The 24,887-nt window shown below is 37.4% G+C and overlaps 3 protein-coding genes and 1 long non-coding RNA gene across 4 annotated transcripts; 2 read left to right on the plus strand and 2 right to left on the minus strand.

Moving 5' to 3' along the window:
* Positions 1-2,634: 2,634 nt before the first annotated feature.
* Positions 2,635-3,467, minus strand: LOC111903197 (uncharacterized). Its single transcript, XR_002854063.3, has 2 exons — positions 3,097-3,467; positions 2,635-2,976 (listed from the first exon to the last, which is right to left on the minus strand). It is a non-coding gene; the product is annotated as an uncharacterized LOC111903197 (long non-coding RNA).
* Positions 3,468-3,585: 118 nt separating this feature from the next.
* On the plus strand, positions 3,586-4,916 carry LOC111903154 (uncharacterized). The gene is made up of 3 exons (XM_023898931.2): positions 3,586-3,889; positions 4,129-4,542; positions 4,634-4,916. The coding sequence occupies exons 1-3, from the start codon at positions 3,710-3,712 to the stop codon at positions 4,688-4,690; spliced, it is 651 nt and encodes a 216-aa protein (XP_023754699.1). The 5' UTR covers positions 3,586-3,709; the 3' UTR covers positions 4,691-4,916.
* Positions 4,917-9,501: 4,585 nt separating this feature from the next.
* Positions 9,502-10,786, minus strand: LOC111903155 (uncharacterized). Its single transcript, XM_023898932.2, has one exon. The coding sequence runs from the start codon at positions 10,714-10,716 to the stop codon at positions 9,760-9,762; it is 957 nt and encodes a 318-aa protein (XP_023754700.1). The 5' UTR covers positions 10,717-10,786; the 3' UTR covers positions 9,502-9,759.
* Positions 10,787-15,229: 4,443 nt separating this feature from the next.
* LOC111903178 (uncharacterized mitochondrial protein AtMg00810-like) lies at positions 15,230-16,423 on the plus strand. The gene is made up of 2 exons (XM_023898967.1): positions 15,230-15,337; positions 15,398-16,423. Exons 1-2 carry the CDS (start codon positions 15,230-15,232, stop codon positions 16,421-16,423), a joined length of 1,134 nt encoding a protein of 377 aa, XP_023754735.1.
* The last annotated feature ends 8,464 nt before the right edge of the window (positions 16,424-24,887 follow it).

Genomic DNA, 24,887 nt, shown 5'->3' on the forward strand with positions numbered 1-24,887 from the left:
CTCGGACTCGTCGAGTCGACCTTCGACTCGCCGAGTCGGTCCCGTTCCGCTTTTCCTGATCTCACGACCCTACTCGACGAGTTGACCTCCCAACTCGCCGAGTCCATGCATAAATCCTTTCCAATTCAAACCAGGTGTTACACCTAAACCTTACAAATTCCAACTTCTAGGCATTATGTTTTTGTATCGGCGTTGACCAAACTAAGGATTATTCGCATCGACGTGTGTTTAATCTTTTGAGAATATATTCAAAACAGCTCGAAATGCATCGGTTTTAAAATATTGACAACTTACTTATATATAACAACTTACTTAGAGGTTTGGAAATTCAAATAGGAGTTTGATTTCTTTTTTCTTTTTCTTATATATATATATATATATATATATATATATATATATATATATATATATATATAGATAAAATATGATGAAAATAAAGAAGATTAGTTGAGATATGTGAGTTTTTGAACGCAATAATGAATGGGAAGAAGGGGATAATTTAGGAGGTGGTGGGGTATAGTCATAGTCATGGGTATATATATATATATATATATATATATATATATATATATATATATATATATATATATATATATATATATAGAGAGAGAGAGAGAGAGAGAGAGAGAGAGAGAAAAGAGTTCTATGGAAAACGAATAAGTAGGACAACATATGTTGGAACCAATAATCAAATGACACGTGTCCATTTCTTTATTCACAAGTAATATATTGTGGAAGTTATTTGTGTAGTTACCCAAAAGTGGTGTGTTGTCATGTTTCCATTGGTTCAAATACGTGTTGCCCTAATCATTCATTTTCCATATAACCCTTCCATATATATATATATATATATATATATATATATATATATATATATATATATATATATATATATATATATATATATGTGTGTGTGTGTGTGTGTGTGTGTGTGTGTGTGTTGGCGTAATTATTTTTATGATTTACGGACGATTTAGTTGATTTTTCTTATTTTTTAATAGGAAACTTATATTGTATCTTAAATGCTTAGCCCGATTTTACACGCGTTACATCTAACCCAAGCCAACCCATGTAACATCGTAAATTTCCAAACAAAATTTTCATTTTAAAATCATATAATTCTCATAACGCATTTCATAAATTCTCATTTATTTAGTTTACAAAACGCATCTCCATAATTGTTTGATTAATAATCCATGATCCTCAAAATATAACTCTTTCTCTGGTGTGTACAATCGAGTCGGTGCCTTCCCGCGGTCCTGAGAAAAACCTGAAACACATAATACATAACACAGTAAGCATGAAGCTTAGTGAGTTCCCCAAAATACCACATACACAGCTCATTAGCCACTCGAGGCTATATCAATGTAAGACCCTCCGATCAATGTGTCTCATTGGGACCCTCCAGTCCCACGGTTCGTTGGACCCTCTGGTCCGGTCTGTAAAGCTCCGCATAGCATAAATCACAAAGACATAATGCACTGCATACAACATAAGACAAGATAACATAATACTCAATATAAGAACATAAGAACCTCCGGTCACACATAAGTATCACTCTAGGTAAAGTATAGTGAGAAGACACATAAGTACCCCTCCTCACCCGCTTATTCTTTTCCCATTCCAGCTACTCCAACACACCAACCAGTTTTTCATCTTCTCCGGCAAGAAACAAGTGCCAAATATTAAACAAACCAGATTAAATCAAAATAATGTCAATCTAAATAGAACAGGAAAATGACACAAATGCCCTACGGACTTTCTAGGGTTTACCCGTTGAGTCCCTCAAGTTTTTTTCGGTTTTTATGGGTCCTTAAACGAGGATATTTTTAGTCACTGTCAACCAGTAATAGTCGGTTCGGTGACCTTTTAAGCTAAAAAAACTCACATTGTGCCCCTATAAAGCCAACAAAATAAGTTTGGGGATCAATTCGTACAAAAAAAATTGTCCTTCTTTTCTTCTAAAGCCGATTCACACTCAATTTGAAGAAAAAAAGAGATTAAATCTTGCTTTCTCTGTGAACCTCATCAAACCCACACATCCTTTTCAACATGCATCCATCAAACTTTCAACTCAGAGGGAGAATGAGAGGTAGGCTGTGCGATTTTGAACATAGAAGAAGGAAGGAGGGGGTTAATTCCTTAAAGAGCTGAAATCGAATCAAAGAAAATAATGGAAGGGGGTTGTGATCGAGAATCGATTAGAAGGGGAAGAGGTTTGTGACCTTTACTGAGTGTGTGTCACAATCGGGGTGAAGACGGAAAGAAGAGTAGCAATCGATTCCTTGGGAGGGTACAAATTGAGTGTGAATCAGGTTTAGAAGAAAAGAAGGAGAGTTTTTTTGGTACAAATTGATCCCTGGACTTAATTTTTTGGCTTTATAGGGGCACGATGTGAGTTTTTTTTGGTCTAAAAGGTCACTGAACCGACTATTATAAGTTGACAGGGACTAAAAGAGCAGGTCATATCCTAGTTCAGGGACCCATAAAGCCCGCAAAAAAACTTTAGGGACTCAATAAACCCTAGAAAGTTCGTAGAACATTTGTGTCATTTTCCCAAATAGAATCATACCGGAAAACTTTTTTGTTCGTTACAAGGAAATAAGAAATGCAAGAAAATCAAATCTAACAAACTTGAGTCGAACCAAATACAAAATAAATACCATTAGTTCATGAACATGGAAACCAAAAAAAAGTTCTTTCAGACATGAATCAAAGCAAATCTAAATCAAATTTAGCTCCCGGATCTCTGGAAATCCAAAATAATTAAAGAACCACTTTATCGTCTACAACAACATTGCAAAAGATCTCTAAAAAGCTTCAAAATCGAATCCAAATCAGTTGCCAAAAGACCTTCAAACTTTTCACTTCGAAACCGATTTCTTCCTTCAAAAATGAATCCTTCAGATGCCAAAAACCCATCATATTTGCATTTTGATTTCTTGTTCCACCGTAACCATATATAGAACTTTTCACCTTCAAAATCCCACAATGAAACTCTTATTAAGAATAAATATGAACTTGAAATATTTAAGCTACATAGAAACCCAAGACGAAGAAGGATTCAAGACAATGGATTTGTAAATAATCAAATACCCCAAATCAACCTTCTTCAAAACTCTATTCGTTAGGTTCTTAGACGTTGGAAATATTCAAGTCATCGTGGTTTGACAGAAGAGAGTGATGGAGGTCTCACTAGGTTTCCATGGAAGATTACATCTTCTGTATATCGAGCTTTACATGTGAGAGACATGAATTTCTATTTTTTTTTAGGTGTTAGAAGATTGGTGGAGACAAAGAGACGAAGGAGATGAAGGGTTGCCGACGATGGTGGATTTTTCCGGCAAGCATAGGTATAGAAGAGATGCGGCTGTTCTTTTAGAGATCCATGAAGAAAAGGTAAAATGGATGAAGAAATGATACAAAGGTTTGATACAATACATCTTGTGGAGGGGTGAGATGGTGGGACCATCTATATATTAAACAATGTCATTAACTAATACATAATTTAAAAAATATTAAATTAATCAGAAAGAAAATATACAAGGGCAATAAAGTCTTTTTAAAGTTTGGTAAGGACCAAATTTTTTTTTTTTTTTTTTTGGACCAAGCTTCAGAGTTCAGACTACGCCAAACCGACCATTCATGTAATTTACCCCAAAATCAAAACCTTGTCCTCGTAAGTACTGCATAGTTTTGAATCAAATCAATGAGCGTGTTCGGAGGAGACAGTTGGGGGAGAGAAGCACAGTACCGGAAGAGGAGAGTCGACGATCTTCTGCTGGATACAGCCGCCGATCATTCTTCCTACAGAAAGCTTCCTACCGGAAAATATGCCTGCCTCATCTGCCCTCATAATCCCGTCCTCGATACTGCTCTCATGCTCTCAGTATGTTTCCTATTCCCCTCTTAACCCTTACTCTAACCCTAAATAATCATTTTCAACTTAGTATTAGCATATCCCTTTATGTTCGATTTTGATGAGTTCATTGTAATTCTCGTTAATGTCGATTTGGGCGTAATCCATCCTCGATTTAGGGATTCATCCATCAAGCTTTTCGTTTGTAATTGTGAACTTCCGATTTAGTATAATTAATCGAAAACTGATATTTGGAAATCAATTTGCAGATGCACGTGAAAGCAAGACGACATGTTGATGCAGAAATGAGGCTCAAACAAAGAGAAGAAGAAAGACAAAAGGAGTTGAATAAGCGAATGGCCTTTTCACTTGATTCTACTTCCATGAGCAAGACAAACTTAGCTAGCAAACCTTTGATTGAAAAAACACGAAAGGCTGCTTTTGAGGTACTTCACCATGGTTATATTGAACAAAGTAGCGCAAATTACAGCCAATCTAGATGCTCGATTTCTGAGAATGCACCATATGATTCAACCACTTCAAGATTTGGTGAAACTGAGGCATCTGGTAAGGATATTGTGAAGATGCCATTAGATTATCGAGAAAGAAGGGAGAGAGAACTCAAGTTTACATCTGCTGGTTGGAAACGTGATTGCCATGGAGGGTGGTTCAGAGATGAAAATGTAATTCCTTTTTTTTTGTTCCCATTAATATATTTGTGATTTTAATTCATTTTCCAAAGTATTTTGTGATATTGATACAACTTTCATGTAGGTTGAGTTTGATTCTGATGAAGAAGATCCAAACGTGTCTCTTGCAAATGGAGATTGATGATGATTGATCAATGCCTTGGTTGCCAAAATTTGGAAGCAACTTCTGGCAGACGAATCAATGGTGCAGATCTGATACAATACTCTCTTTTCTTTAGGAATCTAGTTATTTTCTTAAAACGAGTGTAGAAGAATACAACTATATTCACAAATGAATATACACAAACTCTACTGTATATACAAACTTTTTGGGTTATCCATAAGCAAATTGTTCATGTATTGCATCATCCAAAGATGTTTCATGATATGTAGAGGAATGCTTTATCCTTCCCTTTTACCTCGAAACAATTTCCTATCTGGTATCATTTTTATTTTTTATTTTTACTTCTTCAGTCTGTTGAATTAAGAAATAGATTGTTAGATAATTGTTTATATTGTAAACCATCATGTAGATATATAGCAAAATACAACCATATTCATATATGGATATATACACCTAAAAACTAAGGCTTCTACATATAATGTCTACATACCAACATATTCATAAATAAATATAAACACGCATTTATGATTATACACTTTCATCGTGTACATGTATCTCCTATTTCATCTCCTGTTGCTTTCATAGCCTTTTTTGAGGACTTCCGGTTACATGTAACCGAATAGGGAAGTTGCAACTTTCCCTTTTGTGCGCTAAGTACCACCTGTTGCAAAATACGGACATCTTGCATTTGTTCCTTGTGGGTGTTGTTGTTCTTAGTTTGATGACAACTCAAGCCTTATAATTCATCGATACTTAATTTTAGTAAGTTTGATATGCTTTATTTTTAGCAACTTTTAACAAATGTATTTTATGCAACCAAATTTTCAACAAACATACATATGCACAAAAACCGGTCTTCTAAGCCCATCGACAAATGTGGATTCTAGGGACTTTCTTCGCGTATCATCCTCAACCGGTATCATCCTCAATCGAGGAAATGACATTAAGGTGGTGTTTGTTTTTTATCTGCGGATCTTTTTGATATCTTTTGTCTGCGCCGTGCAGACCATATCCAGACATTAGTTATTAGCTTTTGCAGATTGTTTGTATTTTAGATAACCTCATACCTAAAAAGGTCTATCCATCCTCTTGTTGATGCAATTGTAAACTAAACATCTTCATACATTTAGACTAAAAAACATCATTTTTTTCGAATGCCTCTTTTTTTTTTTGTTCTTCGAATACCTTTTTTTTTTTTTAATTTCTGCAAACATTAATATTTTTTTGAATTTTTTTTAATATTTTCCCATTTTAACTACAACGAAATACAATAAATATCAAATATATTCATTAATTCACAACATTTTAATTTTATTTTTTTATTATAATACATTGTTTAAAAATGACATAATTATTATATTGTCGTTATAATACAAAATAATTTAGGCACATATTAATCATAATATAATGTCAGGTAAAATTAATAAAATAAAAAATGGTAATGAAAAATGAAAATGTTATACAATAATACATAAAATTTGATCTAAATTTGTTAACTATTATATAATATATTAATACATATGCGAGCTATGAATAGTGTCAGTTTTGCCCTTAGTTGTTTCTAGTTTTGCGTCCTACGGCTGGGGTAGAGCCGATTTGTGTCCGTTGCTTGACTTGAAGCCGATTTCGTTACATGTAGGCTATTTGTTTCACTATTTCACGTCCAAGTGTGTTTGCTGTTTGGGGTTAATTCGAATTTCATCATGCCTAATCCAGATCATTATCATCTTCGTTGCCTCCTTGATTGCTTCCCTCTTCCCAGAAAATCCATTTCATGTTCCCTATGGAAACAGGGAACATACTACACCGTTAGATATTTTTCCTTCCATTCATTGGGGTGTAACATTCATTAGGGTGTACGAAGGAGCTGGTGATCGAACGACGACCATCTTTAAAGATTGTATTCCTTTTCCGCCTGCTTCCATCAACGATTGGTCGGATACGTGTAACACCCTAATTTCCATTTAATTTAAATAGTTATAATTATGGGTCATAAAATTAAAGTGTGGGGTTACAAATTTGGATATTTGAATTTCTAATAGTTAATTTTATAGTTCAAGACTAAGTATAGGGGAGTATGAAATGAAATTATAATTACTTGAAGGTCAAATCGATGATAGTTGGAACTATGATGAACCGAAATGAGAATTGAGGACTTAAAGTCAAAATATTGCAAAAGGTACAATTGGGGTCTTAGGTAGAATTTTGTTAGCCACTTAAGAACCCTTAAACACAACTTAACCCTAATAACCATTTTGCTTTGGAATTTTGAAGACCTTTCAGCAATGCTTGGACGATCCCTGATGATTCAATCGGTGTATCGTCAAGAAATTTGGAGAGCAGCTTCCCAAAACATATATTGAAGTTTTGACCGTTGGAATTTCAATTTCAAGGTCTGGAGCTCGAGTTACAGATCATCGATCATGGTTAAGAAAACATTTTTAATTAAGAATATTTTTAATTTAAATAATTTTCAAGGTATAAGTATTTTCAAAAGAAAGAATGTGAGCAATCATTTTTTTATGCAAGATTAATGTATGTTTTGCTTTAATATTTATTACATGCTAAAAATATATTTAAATGTGGGCACATGGTTATTAAGGTCTCGATATAGAGCCTATGATCCTACAAATAGATATACGATTATGAATTATGATTATATTAGAACCGAGTCTACAACAAGATCTGTAATGAGTCTTAAGATACCTATAAGTGTTTGTCATATACAATCAATTTTTTAGTGTGTGAGGTGTTACCGAATGGTATCAAAGAAATACTCTCTCGAGATACAATGAGTTGGCAACCAATGAAACTCTTCCACTAATGATTTCGGGTATAGTATATAGACTTGGTGATTACATAAGTTGTTTGAGTGAGGGAATTGTAAGAACTTGTTTCATATCGATAGAAAATAAGAAGTTTAAAGCCTTGTAGGTATTAGGTTGTTAAGTAATATATTAATTAACAACCTAATACCTACAAGGCTTTAAACTTCTTATTTTTTATCGATATAACACATAATGATAAAATTATCATGGTTTTAAGTTGATCCCAAATAGAATGTTTGATATAACTCATTCCATGTTGATAAAAAAAGAACAGGAACTTTGAACATTACATAAGATATAACTTGTGGATTAAAAATAATTTCATCTTGGTTTTAAATTTGTCGGGAATATTATGTTGGTTTATTACTTTTAAGTTTGAAATCTTTTACTTCAACCAAAAGCTTGAAGTGTCGAGTGTTATTGTTACACCGACTCATTTGTGAGCGAGTAACCCAAGAAAGGAGTACGCTTTAACTCCATGCTTTTCAAAAGTTAAATTGTCTTTATTTACCCAAAAGTGGTATGTAGCATGAATCATTAAGAATGACAAAATGCCAATTCAATTAGCAATTAGTCATAATTAACTACATTTTTCATCACTTTACAGAACTTAACCACTTTGATTGTGGTAATTAGGTAATACAATGTGGAAACTAGAAAATGTGATAAGTGACTCATTGATTCATATTCAAATCCTCTTTGTGGTCATGAAGGTCCGTCTTTATTAACTCCTTGACAACGAGACATAGTATTATGTTCATAGTGGATGATTAGTACCTTCGTCAAGAAAGTTCATTTCCCCCCAAAAAAAAAATAACTTTTGAGCTTGGTTTATTAAAAAAAAAGATTATTAATGTAAGAATATAATTTTAATATTTATATTTAATGCATCAATTGTTTGTAAAAATAAAACAAAATTAAACAGTTCGATCCTATCAAACTTAGAACATTCACAATTGTGAGTTCAATGGAAGAGTTGAATGAGGTGTCAAGTCTTGTGTCATTCAATGGATGAAACTATTATGAGATGTCATCTTAGCATTCAATGGATTTGAAGTTCAATGGAAAAGAGGAAAGTCTATAATTCTTAAATATTTACTATAAATTATATTTTGTTACATTTTATTGAACTTTATAAAATTCAATGCATTTTAGTAAAAAATTATAGATTTGTATGAGATTTTAAAAAGATGACGTAGCAAACTTTAGTTAGAGTACATCAAAATTTACGCATACTAACTTTTTTCTGTGGATACGTGTGCTTTACCGTGTATGAGGATGAAAAAAAAGGAAACAGCAAACATGCATATAATGATGACAAAAATGCATGCTAGTCTCCTCTACAATGGACATAAAATTCACTTTTCATAGGTATATTTCCTCTTTCATGCAACTTACGATTTTTAATGCAAGAAATATTGGTGCCGCATATAATTTTACTTTTATATTTACAAAAGAAAAGCATTGATTTAATGTATAATTTATAAATCATTATATTATAAATCATATATTTACCATATTATGATTATTATATAATCGAGATAAACCTCAAGTTATAGAAGCTAATAAGAGACCTAATGTATTATAACTTTTAAAACTCAGTAAATCAATTGTTGTAAGTTTCTAAAAGGGTTAATAAAATAAATTAAAGACCATTATGCATTAGGCTTTCTCAGGATTAAAGCTTAAGTTTATTTATTTATTTTTTTTACCGAATTTATAAAATTCTAGAATTGAATTGCAAGGGTACGTGCAGGATTTAAAAAAAAAAACCTTTAATGAAGGCATTTCGGTGGAATTTATTGGATTTAAATTATCTTTATTATTTTTTTTTACCAAAGTAGGAATTGGTCAAAATTCAATTCCAATTCCAACCAAATCCTCTAAACACCATCATACATATAGTCAAGGAGATAGGGATCTTCCTTGATCAATGATGAAGATAATGAAGTTATTTCATGGTGAACAACATAACAAACCGAGTATTAGAGAACGATGACAGATTGCGAATATGAAGAATATTATTGGATCGAAATATGAAAACTAAGACGCAGTTTATTGTATCTAATAACCAAAGATTCCAACTTGGTAGATCATTTTAACTTGGTAATTGGTATATATAGTAAATCATCTAAATATGTAATCATTAGTAAAATCTTTTAACAAACTTTACATTATATCAAAGAAAAAGAATCAATAAAATCAGAAAATACTACACTCGATCCGGATTCATACCATGAACAATGAATCACACGAACATCATCTTCCTCGAGAGACTTCACGAAGATTGTGACTGAACCCTAAGCAACCTAGCAACCCAGATTTGTACGGCAAGAATGTCTTGTTCTTCATCTCCTCCGCCATTGCCCTGTTGGCCGTGTAATGTATTTCATGGGCTGAAACCTTCCTCTTCATGCTCCTCCTTCTCGATGACCCACCTACAGAACCACCGCCATCGCTGCTTCTAAAGCTTGAGTTCCTTGTATCCTGTTCTCCCTTCGTTATCATCGCGTATTTCTTTAATGGGTCGTCGCTTGTTGCTGCACTTCCCTCCGATGTGCTCCGGAAAAGTAATAGGTTCTTGAGGTTCCATTTATTGTACCACATGAAACCAAACGGAGATGATTGATTTGTACTTGAGACCTTCTGATGATCTAATAATATGTCGGAAACCCTCATCGGAGATAAGGACTGTGATGTTTTGTTTCTGGTGGTGGTAATCGTTCTTTCTCTTCCTCGTGGGCTTTGATTCAATGCATTTGAGAAAGGTTCAGAATATTTCTTTTTGTAATTCACAGGATATAACTTCGGTGATCTGGGAAGAGTAAGATCTTTTGATGATTGTAGTAGTGGTTGTGGATCTAACGGCTTGATCTTTCCGCCGTAAAATAGCTCATCGGCGGCGGAGATCAATGGCCGTTCCAACTGTCCACTGAAATCAAAAGCAAAATCTGTATCATAACCTTCTTCGTAATAATCCGAGTTTTTCTGTTCATGATTTTCGTCACAACTTTCGAAAGGTTCTGTGGATTGGAAATCATCAGCAGCTTCTGGGTCCATCGGAGAAACGCCGACTGGGCTAGTCGGTGCACTGTAAAAGAAACTGGAAAGTAAAATTTTGGGGCTTGAAGGTGCGGTGGCGTACGGGGAGGTGGAGGTGCTGTCAAAGTTGAAGTCGATGGGTGCCGACGACGGGATTAACAGCTGCGGATCCATGGTGGTTGCTGAAAGTGCGGTGGCGTCTTTTCGAGGACGATGAGTGAGTTTATATGTATGAAAAATGAACGGCGATCAGTCATCAGCCGCCTTCGTTTGCTTTCAACTAATTAGTTTATTTTTATATTTAAAATTAATTAATAAATAATACGCCCGCCAAAAAATAATAATGGACAATTGGTGTTTGTTCACCCTCTTTTGTTAATGTAAGCGACTTATGTTCGAATTTTATAAAGTAATATGTCACGTTTAACATTTAGAAAAATATAAATATATTGTCGTAAATTATTTTATTTATTAAAGAATAAAGAGATCAATGTCAATTATATGATGTAGCACAAACATAATTTAAACGAAAAAAAAAAAATTGTACAAGTATAATTATAAAAGATCAGTATATTTTATACATCAAAGCATATGAAAGATGTTATCCATTTTGTGAATATATTTTAATTGCTGGAAAAGCACGAGTTTGCTCTTTGGCAAAGGACATTTTCTAATCACATGCGGACAAAAAAACCTTTTGACTTTATTGGTATTGCTTTTTTGACTTTATTTTTTTCTTCCGAGATTAATTATGTTTTTTTAAATAGTTTTAGTTACTAACCATTAGATATCATGGTATATATTACCTTTTTGAACGTTTTAGATTATTTGACTCCGTGAAAAAAAATGAACAAATGACATACCATCTTATGTCATGTTTCTAAAAAGAAGGTGCAAAAGATAAACGGATAATGATTCGAGAGTGCACCGTATTTTAGTTTTTGGTTACATTTTGTTATTAAATTAATTTTCATGTTATATTAGCCATTGAACTTGTTGAAACGTGTACATTATACCAGTATGACCGATAACAGTGAGTTTTGCTAGTTTACGACGTTGCTTTTAGCCAAACATGAGTTTTCCGGTCATCTTTTCAGGTCAAACTCGATTTTCCGGCGATGTTTCCGGCCAAACTCGAAATAGCATCTATGAACGACCTGAGCTTAGGGGGCTATTCCAGCAGCTGTTGCAGCGAATGGATTGCTTCGGTGGCCTTCTTGGCTGTTCTTCTACAGATGTCCATAGAAAACACGAAGGGGAGGGGCAAGGCAAATCAGTGATGATCAGGGAGAGTTTGTTGGTGTGGATTCGAACGAGAAGGGAGGAGAAGAACGGTCGGGGGCCTATTATCCTTTTGACTGCCGGAAGACACCACCTCCGATGGAGGGTTTCTTGATTGAAATTAAAGAAGAATGAGGGAGGCAAGGAGTAGAACAGAACAACGATTTTCACGGGGTGTTTTGCTGCTTCAATCAACAGGAAGGAGGTGGAGCAAGAGGCTGCTGCCTCTTGATGATTTTCGAGGAAACAACACCTCCAAAGGAGGTGTTGTTGGCCATTAACAAGGCAGAAAAATAAGAGAGAAAGGGAGAGTGTTTTGCTGCTTCAGTTCGATTTCTATAGGAATTGATTGGCCGAAAACATTGCTGAAAAATTGAGTTTGGCCGGAGAAGATAACCGAAAAACTAATGTTTGGCCGAAAACAACGTCGAAAACCGGTAAAACTCACTATTATTGGTCGTACTTGTATCATATATACGTTTCAACTAATTTAAGAGTTAATAATATACGAAAAATAATTTAGTAAGGGCATGTCCAATTGAAGGACAAAACATTGTTTTCAGCTTTTTATTTTTTATATATTATTATGTATTACTACTATGAAAAGGTGTCAAATAAGATACATGAGTATTTTAATCATAGAACAAAAGTCAAGAAAACCATCATATGATTATACCATATCATCTCTGTACTTTCGATTCTAGACATATAACATAAATATATGAGAATTCTTTTTTTTTTCTTGTTCCCATTTAATTTGTTGTCGGATTTTGAAAATTAGCTTTTTAGTACTAATAATTAAAATCCATATTTTTTTGAAGATAGATGTTTGTGACATGTCCGATTTAAGAGGTGTAAAATTGATTTATACATATAAAATATATGTTTTATTAACTTTTACGTTAGCCGTAAAGATTTTTTTTAATTATTTATTTATTTTATTTTTTCAAAAGAGAACTTCGCTAACAATGATTTTCGGGTCAATTTTTGTGCACCTAATAATCCCACATTACGAACATGAGGCCTTGGAGTCACTTTATACGAATCTACATGATTATAGAGACCGAGTAGTATCAAAATTTAAACGTTAATCATCTCTAATAAATGAATGTTTTTTTGCCACTTGTCACACTCTCATTCATTATGCCACATGTCATTTTGTCATAATTTTGAGATATTTATTTTCCACTTGTCAATTACTTTATTTATTATTATTGAATATATACCATTAATTTAGTTTCTATAAATTAAACATACCATAATAACTATATTAATTTCAAATTTTAAATTTCAAATTTCAAACTTCAATTTCAATTTTAAATAAATTTACAATTGAAACATTCGTATTTAAAATTTTGTTATAATTAACACATTTAATATACGGTTCTGACAACTAAACACATAATTTTAATTTAATTTTTTCATTTTCTTTTTAATTTATACTTATTTCAAATTTCAAATTTAAATAAAACTGCTTGTTTAATCATTTGTATTTACCATTTTGTTTTAATCAACCCGTATATTATATAGGTATGACAACTAGTTATGTATTATGTGGATGAATACTTTGGAAAAATCACCATCTATCCTTTTATAATATTTACTTCGAATGGTTTCACATTTTAAATACATATTCTAAAATATTACATGTTACTTAAGCAACGTTCCCCTTTTGCTTCACGTCTAGTTCATTATAAGTTAATCCTTAATTACAATATGTTCACATTTAGCTATCTTTGAATAATAATAATAATAATAATAATAATAATAATAATAATAATAATAATAATTTATTGTCTGACGAAAAAATTTAATGGCTTTTTCATACTACAAACAATTTACCTAGTAGAATGATATATTATATTTTGTATGAGATATGACTTTTTCTCATTTGGAGAATAATAAGACTTCATGCAAACTTAAACATGTTTAGAGGTACAATGTACTTGAATTTATTTTATTTTATTTTCATTTATGACTTCATTCGTGGCCCCAAATTATTTGCATTTTCATTATAGTTAATTATACTTAATTCACAGCAAATCTCAACAACCCACTTAATGTGACCAGAAGGAAAATAAGATCGATAAAAAATATTATATACTAGAATTTTTATATTAAAATTTCTTGTATAATACATGAATAGAAACATAATACCTTTTTGTCGTATGTCATTTTTCTTATTTTTGGTAAATATTATGTAATATTTATATACTAGTTGTGAGACCCGTATATTATACAGGTTGATTAAAACAAAATGTTAAGTATGAACGATTAAAAAGTTTATTTGAATTTGAAATTTAAAATAAATGAAAATTATAAGAAAAAAAATGCAAAAAATAAAATTATATATTTAGTTATCCGACCTGTGTACTAAACAAATTAATTATAACAAAATGTTAAACACAAATGTTTAAACTGTAAATTTAATTTAATTTTAATATCTAAAATTTGAAATTAATAGTAATTATGGTAGGTTTAATTTATGGAAACTAAATTAATGATATATTTGGAAATGAAAATTGAAGTAATTGACAAGTGGAAAATAAATATATTTCAAAATTATAACAAAATGACATGTGGCTAATTGCATGAGAGAATGACATTTGGCAAAATCATTCTCATTTATTAGGGTAGATTCCGGGCACCTAAAAGGATCATTGTTCTTCTTGACTTTGTATCTGGAGAAGATTTCTTTGGGGAGGGGGATCCTATTAAAACTCAGATCAGTCAGCACGTGTCAATTCAGTTCAGTTTGTTACACCATAGTTAGCTTAACCAATGTACATTTAGTTTAACTATAGCTGTTAGATGTCAGCTAGAGTTAACAGTTAGACAGGTAGCCTTTATACTCTATATATATGTGTAATTCATAATTCATCAATACAACACACATTGACATGAATATCTTCTCTACATTCTATTCTCAATCTAATTCTTAGAATGGTATCAGAGCTTACAAGTTATATGATTTGAAAGAAAAGAAGATTATTATGTCTAGAGATGTCATCTTCTATGAATCTCTTTTTCCATACAAAAATGCAAAGGAAATCGTGTTGAGTGAAAACATTGTATTACCAAATATAGTACAAGAACAGGGACAAGCTTTTGAAGTTCAAACTCAAGATTTTATTCCTTCTCATGATTACAACTTAGATGATATTGATCTCATCAATGAAAATGAAAATTTTGAAGCACCATTAGAAGAAGAAACAAGCAGTGAAGAAATTGAAGAATTTTTTGAAAATTACAATAATACCCCTGAAGTTCAAAATCTTAGAGCAGGAACAAGACTAAGAAAACAACCATCATTTGAATGATAATGGTGCTGAGATCAAGCAAAGTGTGAAATTGTGGTTGACATAATGCTTTTGTAAAAATATCAGCAGCCTGCTCCTTTGTTGAAATGTGTTTTTTGGATGAAGAAGTGTATATGCAGCCACCACAAGGATATGAGAAAGAAAAGAAAGGAGAGGTTTACAAGCTGAATAAGTCACTTTATGGTCTCAAACAGGCAAGTAGGCAATGACATATAGAGTTTTGTAACAAACTCTTGGATTTTGGATTCCAACAGTCTTCACATGATCATTGCTTATTCACAAAAGGTGAAAATCAATCATTCATTGCTTTAGTGGTATATGTAGATGATGTTTTAATAACTGGACCTAATCAAGACAAGATTGATGAAGTTAAAGATTACTTACACAAGGCTTTTACAATAAAAGACCTTGGAAATGCTAGTTACTTCTTGGGTATTGAGCTATTAAAAACAGAGGAAGGATTATATGTTAATCAAAGAAAATATGTTCTTGATATATTATTTGAAGTTGGATTAATTGGAGCTAAACCAGCCTCAACACCATCAATCAAGAACATGCATTTAAGTATACAAGGAGGAGTGCTTATGAAGGAACCAGAGAAGTATAGAAAATTAGTTGGAAAATTGCTATATTTGAACTTTACAAGACCAGATATAAGCCATGCTGTTCAACAATTAAGTCAGTTCTTGCACTCGCCAACAGATACACATTGGCAAGCTGCATTACAGGTGCTAAAGTACTTGAAAGGAACTCCTTCAAAAGGGTTGTTTTTCGATAAAAAGTCTTCAGACATAACAATTTTAGCCTATAGTGACTCTGACTGGGCTTTATGCAAAGATACTAGAAGGTCACTAACAGGATACTGTATATTTCTTGGTTCTTCTTTAATTTCATGGAAGACCAAGAAACAAAAAACAATGTCTAGATCATCATGCGAAGCAGAATATAGGAGCCTAGCAGCAACAGTTTGTGAGCCCTTGTGGATCAGTTACATCCTCAGAGATTTGAAGATCAAGATGCATATTCCTGTGACATTATGGTGTGATAATAAGGCAGCGATTCATATTACAGAAAATCCCATCTTTCATGAAAGGACGAAGCATCTTGATATTGATTGTCATCTGGTTCGTGATCAATATAAGATAGGATTTGTTAGACCAAAACACATTTCAAAAAAGGAGCAGGCTGCTGATATTTTTACAAAAGCATTATGTCAACCACAATTTCAGAATTTGTTATTCAAGTTAAACCTTAGAGATATTCACCAAGGTTTAACTTGAGGGGGGCATATTAAAACTCAGATCAGTCGGCACGTGTCAATTCAGCTCAGTTTGTTACACCATATTTAGCTTAACCAATGTACAATTAGTTTAACTATAGCTGTTAGATGTTAGTTAGAGTTAACAGTAAGACAGGTAGCCTTTATACTCTGTATATATGTGTAATTCATAATTCATCAATACAACACACATTAACATGAATATCTTCTCTACATTCTATTCTCAATCTAATTCTTAGAAGATCCAAAAAGAAGAAAATATTTTAGGTATCTTGGAATAAAGTTACTAATGTGAAATCAAAGTGTAACAGCCCGGAATTTCAAATATTGATATAATTATGTTTTGGGGGTGTTTTAAGAAGGGACTCGGCGAGTTGGAGCCTTGACTCGCCGAGTAGGAGCACAGACCGGGTCGCGGGTTCGCGACTGGACTCGACGAGTCCGATATGGACTCGGCGAGTCTACGCTGTTTAGCGAAAACCCTAACCGTTCAGGTTTGGGACATATAAGAGGCACTCATTGGCCGTCATTGTTCAGTTTAGCCTTCTGGGAAGAACCCTAAATCGAGTGGGTACATTTGGAGCAAGGTCTTAGGGCCATTATTGATCTTGGAGGAATTGTTGTGCAAGAAAGAGAAGGGATTGGCTAAAGGAGCAGCAAGGGAGTCACATTCTGAGGATTGGGGACACAGAGGATGCATTATTCAGGTAAGAACTCGAATTATCCTCTGCTATGTTGATGTGTTATGGAATTAGGGTTTATGGAACCCCTTGTGATTAGATTAAGTGTTACCCTTGTTACCCAAACGACTATAACCCTGTATTAGGACCTTAGAGGTCCAGAAGGTCCCATGCTTGTGTATTTCGGAACAATACTTATCTCAGGAAGCAGTTTGATCGACTGCATGGCATGGACTCGACGAGTCTGATGAACAGACTCGGCGAGTAGCTTGAAGAATAACTGGGACTCGTCGAGTTGTTCTTCAGACTCGGCGAGTTGAGTCGGGGTGGCCCCGCGATTCTTCCAGGAGGAACTCGTCGAGTAAAAAGGGGGATACTCGACGAGTAGGAAGGGAATCTTAAGGAATCGGTGAGTCAAGGACGAGTAGACTCAGAGTCGTTGAACTCGGCGAGTCTTGGGGTGACTCGGCGAGTTAGGTCGCGGGTTAAGTAAAGTTCTGAGTATGGGGACTCGGCGAGTCATTGGGTTGACTCGACGAGTAGGGTCAGTCAGGGGTTGACTTTGACCTTGTCTTTGATCAATGATTGACCAGTGGTTCCAGGGATATTTTGGTAATTGTTGTTATTGTGTGAGTTCAATGCATTGGTGACTATCTAGGAGTGGAGATCGTATCAGTGATCGGAGCAGCTTGAGCTATCTGTTCAGTCGGCAGTTTCGAGGTGAGTTATCCTCACTATATCGCTAGGGTTTATGGCACTAAGGCCGACCCGTTTATCGGATGGAAATCCGGGTAGTTGTAAGTTGTTATATGTTATGAGCCGGAAGGCATTACTATGTGGATAGGAAGGTCATGGCCTGGAAAGACGAATGTATGCATTTAGTATGTTGACTGATTTATAGAGTAATGTTATGACAGTGACCGGCTAGACCGGTATCTTATAAGAGTAATGCTATGATATGTGATATGTATGCTATATGTGGTAAGCGATTTGTTATATGTGTGCTATGTATGTCATGGGCCGGAAGGCGATTATATTATGGGCCGGAAGGCAATATGTTACGGGCCGGAAGGCGATTATGTTGTGTGACGGACCGGAAGGTCAGGGCCTGGAAAGGCGTATATGTGGTTGGTATTCTGGGGGTATCTCACTAAGCTTTCGGGCTTACAGTTGTGGTTTTATGTTTCAGGTTCTCAAGAGTCTGTGGCAAGGCAAAGGCGTGATCGTACCGTTCCTCGCATTGATGTTTTATAATATGAACCTGGGAAATTACTCTGTTTAATAATGTATTGAAAACCTTTTTGTAACAACGTTAATAAAATGGGTGATTTTGAAAAGTTTTAATTGTTTCGAAATTTTGGATGTTACAAGTTGGTATCAGAGCCTTGGTTTGAGTGAATTGGGGAAACATTCGTGTGACTCCAGTCTCAAATCGAGGAGGATTTTAAAAAGAGAAATTAAAATTAGAAATCAAAATGGTTTTCAAATTTGGTAAAGGAGGACGCGGAGGTACGATCAGCCGGAGCCAGTAAGTAACCCCAAGATACCATACTTGATATTGTTTATTTGAGCTTGATAGCACAGCATGCTAGAGTTAGGCTAGGGATCTTCAGGAATTCATGATAATGTTGCCTGATTTGTGATGCCTGTAGCCTAGGGTCCCTTATGGGATATTCTCAGTGTTCCTCTAGTGGGGAGGGTTGATAGTTGTTATGCATGTTCCCTAGGGTATTGTGGTAGTACTTCATACAAATATGGGTAGGTGTGGAAGGTAGTATGGGCCCGTACTACTGAAAGCACAGGACCCATACGCGTATCAGGGAAACCATGGTCTCTAGGGTGGGGTTGCGAGAGTTAGACCCCAGGATTTTGGGAAGTATTTGAGATTGGTAGGGTGTCTTCATTATGGAGAACTCGAGGCATGACGATAGTGGATCCGGATCAGGATCGGGAGCTGGAGAACGAGTTCCGGGTGGATCGGTGCCGTCGGAGGTTATCGATCGGACGAGCACGAGCGAGCGGGATGCGAGGATTCGCGAGATCCTGCGTGATGAGGTTGCTGCATTGTTACGGGCTGAGTTGCCAGAATGGTTTGGGTCGATCAGGACCACTATGATTGAGTAGTTTGATGAGCGATATGCGGCTCTCGCAGAGACGGCTGCCACGGCAGTTACAGCGGCTGTAGCAACGGTAAAGAAAGGGGCTAGTCGGGGTTTTCAGTATCGGGATTTCTATTCTGCAAAGCCTTCCACATTCGATGGAGTTCAGGACCCGATTGTTGCTATGAGATGGTTATCAGACGTGGAGGGGTATTTCTCCACGAGTTTATGCCCTGCTGATCAAAGGGTGAAGTGTGCTCTGAACCTGTTGAGGCTAGGAGCGAAGGATTGGTAGAGATTGACTACGAGGTCATTTTCCGATGCACGGAGGGCTGCGGTTCATGGGATCGATTCAGAGAGATGTTCAGTACTCGCTATGTTCCGCGGGATGAAAAGGAGAGATTGGCTCGGGAGTTCCTCGAGCTGAAGCAGGATTTGGAGTCGGTGACTGAGATCACCGGGATGTTTATTGAGAGGGCGATGTTTTGCCCTGAGTTCGCTTCGGGGCAGGCTCAGATGTCCCGATATCTGAGTATGCTCAAGAGGGATATCAGGCAGTTCGTGTCTGCGCGGAGGTGTGAGACCTTGTTGGAGTTGCAAGAGGCCGCCATGTGGCGTGAGTTAGAGGTTGAAGTTGCAGTTGCGTGAGCTGAGGCAGGCCCCGATGCAGTCGCAGTCGGCGCCGAAACGGTTCAAGACCGTAGATGTTAGAATGGGGGATCGGAGCGGCCACACTTGTGGGAAGTGTGGGAGGGGTTACACCGGAGCTTGCTGGTCCGGTGGTGCATGCCGCAAGTACGGAAAGGAGGGGCACGGTGCACGGGATTGTCGGTAGTCAGTGCCAATTCGGGATTTGAGGATTTGTTATCAGTGTCGGCAGGTTGGACATTTGAGGGTCAACCGTCCACATCTTTCTGCAGGACCGGTGCAGGCTCTAGCACCGGCCACCTCGAGGAGTTCAGGAGGAGGACAGGATGGAGCGGAGCTCAAGGGCTCAGGGTCGTGCTTATCGGCTTGCGGCGGAGGGAGACGGAGCAGTGCCGGAGGCAGCTGCGGGTATAAGGCTTTCTTAATGTCTTGATTGGCTTGTGTTGATTGTGACGTATCGTTCGTGCTGGTATTTCGTGTGGATTTTGATGCGGTATTCGTTGTTTCACGGGTTGGGCATAGTTACGGATTGGTACTTCAAGTTTTCGCTTTGGCATTGTTGTTCCCTGATGGATTGGTATGGTTATAGTTTGGTGTTTTGGTGCCGGTGGTCCTGTGCGGTTTTCGACGTGGTATTCATCCTTTGGCAGGCTGTGGGTTGGTTACGGGTTATTGTTTGGGGATTTCGTTGGTCATCGTTCGTGAGGATTTTTAGTGGAAATGCGGCACTGGGTTGAATGTCGGGTAGCAATTGCAGTCGTAAAAAGGGATAATGGAAAGACCGGATTCTTTTGAGTGGATTGATCAAGGAGGAGATGTGTGTTGCCGAGGGTCGCTTATGCTGGTAGGAAGCAGTCAGTGTGTAAATGTTCTCTTTATGCAGGATTGTTTTGAAAGGTCATTAATGACGATCGATGGCAGTTAGTCAGTGCTTTAGTGGGGGAGAATTGGAGAATTCTCCAGGAGATCGATGTGTATGTGAAAGTGCTTAGCTGTTGGGATTCAGCAGTGTTGTCAGCTCAGAGTATAGGCCGACGAGAGCGGGTGTCGAGTATGCGGGGCGGGATACAGACCTAGGGCATTTGATAGTGGAGGCCTGAGAGGAGGTCGGGATCAAGCTTGAGTAAGTAATTGGGGTTATGCGATCAGAGTATTTGTATGTTTGAGGTACGTGATGAGTTGTACTGCATTAATCCCACGGGATTATGTTGTGCATGTTTCTAGAGCTGGAACCAGAAGGTTCCCAGCGTTAGAACCTGAGGGTTCGCAGAGTTTGGGTGTACGGACCCACAGAGATATAGCCTCGAGTGGCTAGTATGTGTTATGAGAGTCGGTCCAGTCATGCTGGAGACTCTGTTGGTATTGCTGGATCAGTTTGAGATTGCGGATCGTGTATGTTACAGTGTGATTGCATTGGAAGGTCTGGCCCCGGGTTAGTGATCTTGTTAGCTGAGGCAGTGATTTTGATGAGTGGAGAGAGTGCATGGGATTGAGAGCCCTGCAATGAGAACCAGAGTATGTGAATAGCAGTCACGCAAAAAGGGTGGTGTCGATTGGGGCAAGCACCGTCGCACCGGTTGGAGTGGCATTATGGCCAAGAGGGTCCCTTGGAAGGAAAAGAGAAAGGTGTGTAACTCCGAAAGGGGGTGCAAGTTCACGAGAATGAAAGCTGCAGAACAGAGTTATGGTTAGAGTATTTCGAGTATGGCTTCGAGCATCGTGTTCGCGGCAGCGAAATAGGAACCCATCCGGGTTGGGGATGTCTGTTGAGGCTCGGAAGGGATGCAGAGGGAGAGAGAATCTTAAATTTCCAGTGTGATTCTGATCAGGGTGTAGGGTGGATGTAGTGGTTCATCTTGGGGAGATGTTCGAGGATATCATCAGTGTATCGGGTCTTCTAACCTGCGGGTGTTGGGGTTAGTTCAGCATGTGGGTGTGATGACAGGAGGAGAACTTGTGAGAGTTGCTCTGAGAGTGAGAATGGATCTCTCAGTCGGTCCGGAATGGACGAAGTGGGCTTTGGATCGGGGATCCGGTGATTCTTAGTTTCCTAACCCTTATGGGTCGAGTGATTGTGGAGATTTTGAGCAGAGTTGCATTTTGGGTAATTCTCGGTTACAGAGAGCGATGGACAGTACAGAGATCGGGCTTTAGTCGACAGAGCAGATGAGACAGAGGTTATTGACCGCCCAGAGCCGACAGGAAAAGTTATGCAGACAGCCACCGATCCGAGCTTGAGTTTCAGGTCGGCGACTTCGTACTCCTGAAGGCCTCCCCTTAGAGAGGAGTGATTCGATTCAGGAAGAGGGACAAGTTGGGGCCCCGGTACATTGGGCCTTTTCATGTGATTGCGGGGGTAGGCCGGGTAGCCTAGCGGTTAGAGTTTCCCTCGGATTTGAGACAGATCCACGACACCTTTCATGTGTCGCAATTGAGGAAGTTTATAGCCGATAAGTCGGCAGTGGTTCCATTAGAAGACATTCAGGTGGTTGCAAGCCTGAATTATGCCGAGAAGCCAGTGGTCATCAGAGGACGGAAGATCGAGGTTCTGAAGTATATGGAGATACCTCTAGTGTTAGTTCGGTGGCAGCACCGGAGGGGATCGGAAATGACCGGTGAGCTGGAACGTGAGATGCGGGAGCAGCATCCGGAGCTAGTTGCAGAGTGAGACTTCGAGGGCGAAGTCTAGTTCTAGTGGGGGAGAGTTGTAACAGCCCGGAATTTCAAATATTGATATAATTATGTTTTGGGGGTGTTTTAAGAAGGGACTCGGCGAGTTGGAGCCTTGACTCGCCGAGTAGGAGCACAGACCGGGTCGCGGGTTCGCGACTGGACTCGACGAGTCCGATATGGACTCGGCGAGTCTACGCTGTTTAGCGAAAACCCTAACCGTTCAGGTTTGGGACATATAAGAGGCACTCATTGGCCGTCATTGTTCAGTTTAGCCTTCTGGGAAGAACCCTAAATCGAGTGGGTACATTTGGAGCAAGGTCTTAGGGCCATTATTGATCTTGGAGGAATTGTTGTGCAAGAAAGAGAAGGGATTGGCTAAAGGAGCAGCAAGGGAGTCACATTCTGAGGATTGGGGACACAGAGGATGCATTATTCAGGTAAGAACTCGAATTATCCTCTGCTATGTTGATGTGTTATGGAATTAGGGTTTATGGAACCCCTTGTGATTAGATTAAGTGTTACCCTTGTTACCCAAACGACTATAACCCTGTATTAGGACCTTAGAGGTCCAGAAGGTCCCATGCTTGTGTATTTCGGAACAATACTTATCTCAGGAAGCAGTTTGATCGACTGCATGGCATGGACTCGACGAGTCTGATGAACAGACTCGGCGAGTAGCTTGAAGAATAACTGGGACTCGTCGAGTTGTTCTTCAGACTCGGCGAGTTGAGTCGGGGTGGCCCCGCGATTCTTCCAGGAGGAACTCGTCGAGTAAAAAGGGGGATACTCGACGAGTAGGAAGGGAATCTTAAGGAATCGGTGAGTCAAGGATGAGTAGACTCAGAGTCGTTGAACTCGGCGAGTCAAGGACGAGTAGACTCAGAGTCGTTGAACTCGGCGAGTCTTGGGGTGACTCGGCGAGTTAGGTCGCGGGTTAAGTAAAGTTCTGAGTATGGGGACTCGGCGAGTCATTGGGTTGACTCGACGAGTAGGGTCAGTCAGGGGTTGACTTTGACCTTGTCTTTGATCAATGATTGACCAGTGGTTCCAGGGATATTTTGGTAATTGTTGTTATTGTGTGAGTTCAGTGCATTGGTGACTATCTAGGAGTGGAGATCGTATCAGTGATCGGAGCAGCTTGAGCTATCTGTTCAGTCGGCAGTTTCGAGGTGAGTTATCCTCACTATATCGCTAGGGTTTATGGCACTAAGGCCGACCCGTTTATCGGATGGAAATCCGGGTAGTTGTAAGTTGTTATATGTTATGAGCCGGAAGGCATTACTATGTGGATAGGAAGGTCATGGCCTGGAAAGACGAATGTATGCATTTAGTATGTTGACTGATTTATAGAGTAATGTTATGACAGTGACCGGCTAGACCGGTATCTTATAAGAGTAATGCTATGATATGTGATATGTATGCTATATGTGGTAAGCGATTTGTTATATGTGTGCTATGTATGTCATGGGCCGGAAGGCGATTATATTATGGGCCGGAAGGCAATATGTTACGGGCCGGAAGGCGATTATGTTGTGTGACGGACCGGAAGGTCAGGGCCTGGAAAGGCGTATATGTGGTTGGTATTCTGGGGGTATCTCACTAAGCTTTCGGGCTTACAGTTGTGGTTTTATGTTTCAGGTTCTCAAGAGTCTGTGGCAAGGCAAAGGCGTGATCGTACCGTTCCTCGCATTGATGTTTTATAATATGAACCTGGGAAATTACTCTGTTTAATAATGTATTGAAAACCTTTTTGTAACAACGTTAATAAAATGGGTGATTTTGAAAAGTTTTAATTGTTTCAAAATTTTGGATGTTACACAAAGGGTGGGTTGGGTATTGGTTGTTTAAACACTTTGAATCTCTCCATTCTCGCGATGTGGTTGTGGAAGTTAAAAATGGGGTGTAATGGGTTGTGGTTGAAGTGTATTAAGGCGTTGCATAATCTTTCTCTTGTGGATGGTAAGCCGTTGGCCAAAAGTTGATTCGGATGTTTGGATTAATATTTGTAATATTAATTGTGATTTAGTAGATCTTGGTGTCACTTTTGAAAGTCTTTTTGTTATGATGATGGGTGTAGGTGACAAAACCTTGTTTTGGAAGGATATCTAATGTGGTTGGTGTCCCTTAAAGATAATCTTCCTGATGTATATGTGGTGGAGTCTAACAAAAATTGTTTTCATCTTTGAAAGGGTTTCTTTAAATAGTTTATGTTGGAATTATAATTTATTTGGGCTTAGATATATTTATGTTAATGGATTTATTGGGTTTTCAGTTTTAGGGACCGAAATCACTATGGTGATTTCATTCGTATTGGGTTTGGGTCGTGTTAAGGCTTTGTATTAGGTTCATATAAATAGTTTTCAGC

This window comes from Lactuca sativa, chromosome 9 (assembly GCF_002870075.4).
Source record: "Lactuca sativa cultivar Salinas chromosome 9, Lsat_Salinas_v11, whole genome shotgun sequence".
Taxonomy (NCBI): domain Eukaryota; kingdom Viridiplantae; phylum Streptophyta; class Magnoliopsida; order Asterales; family Asteraceae; genus Lactuca; species Lactuca sativa.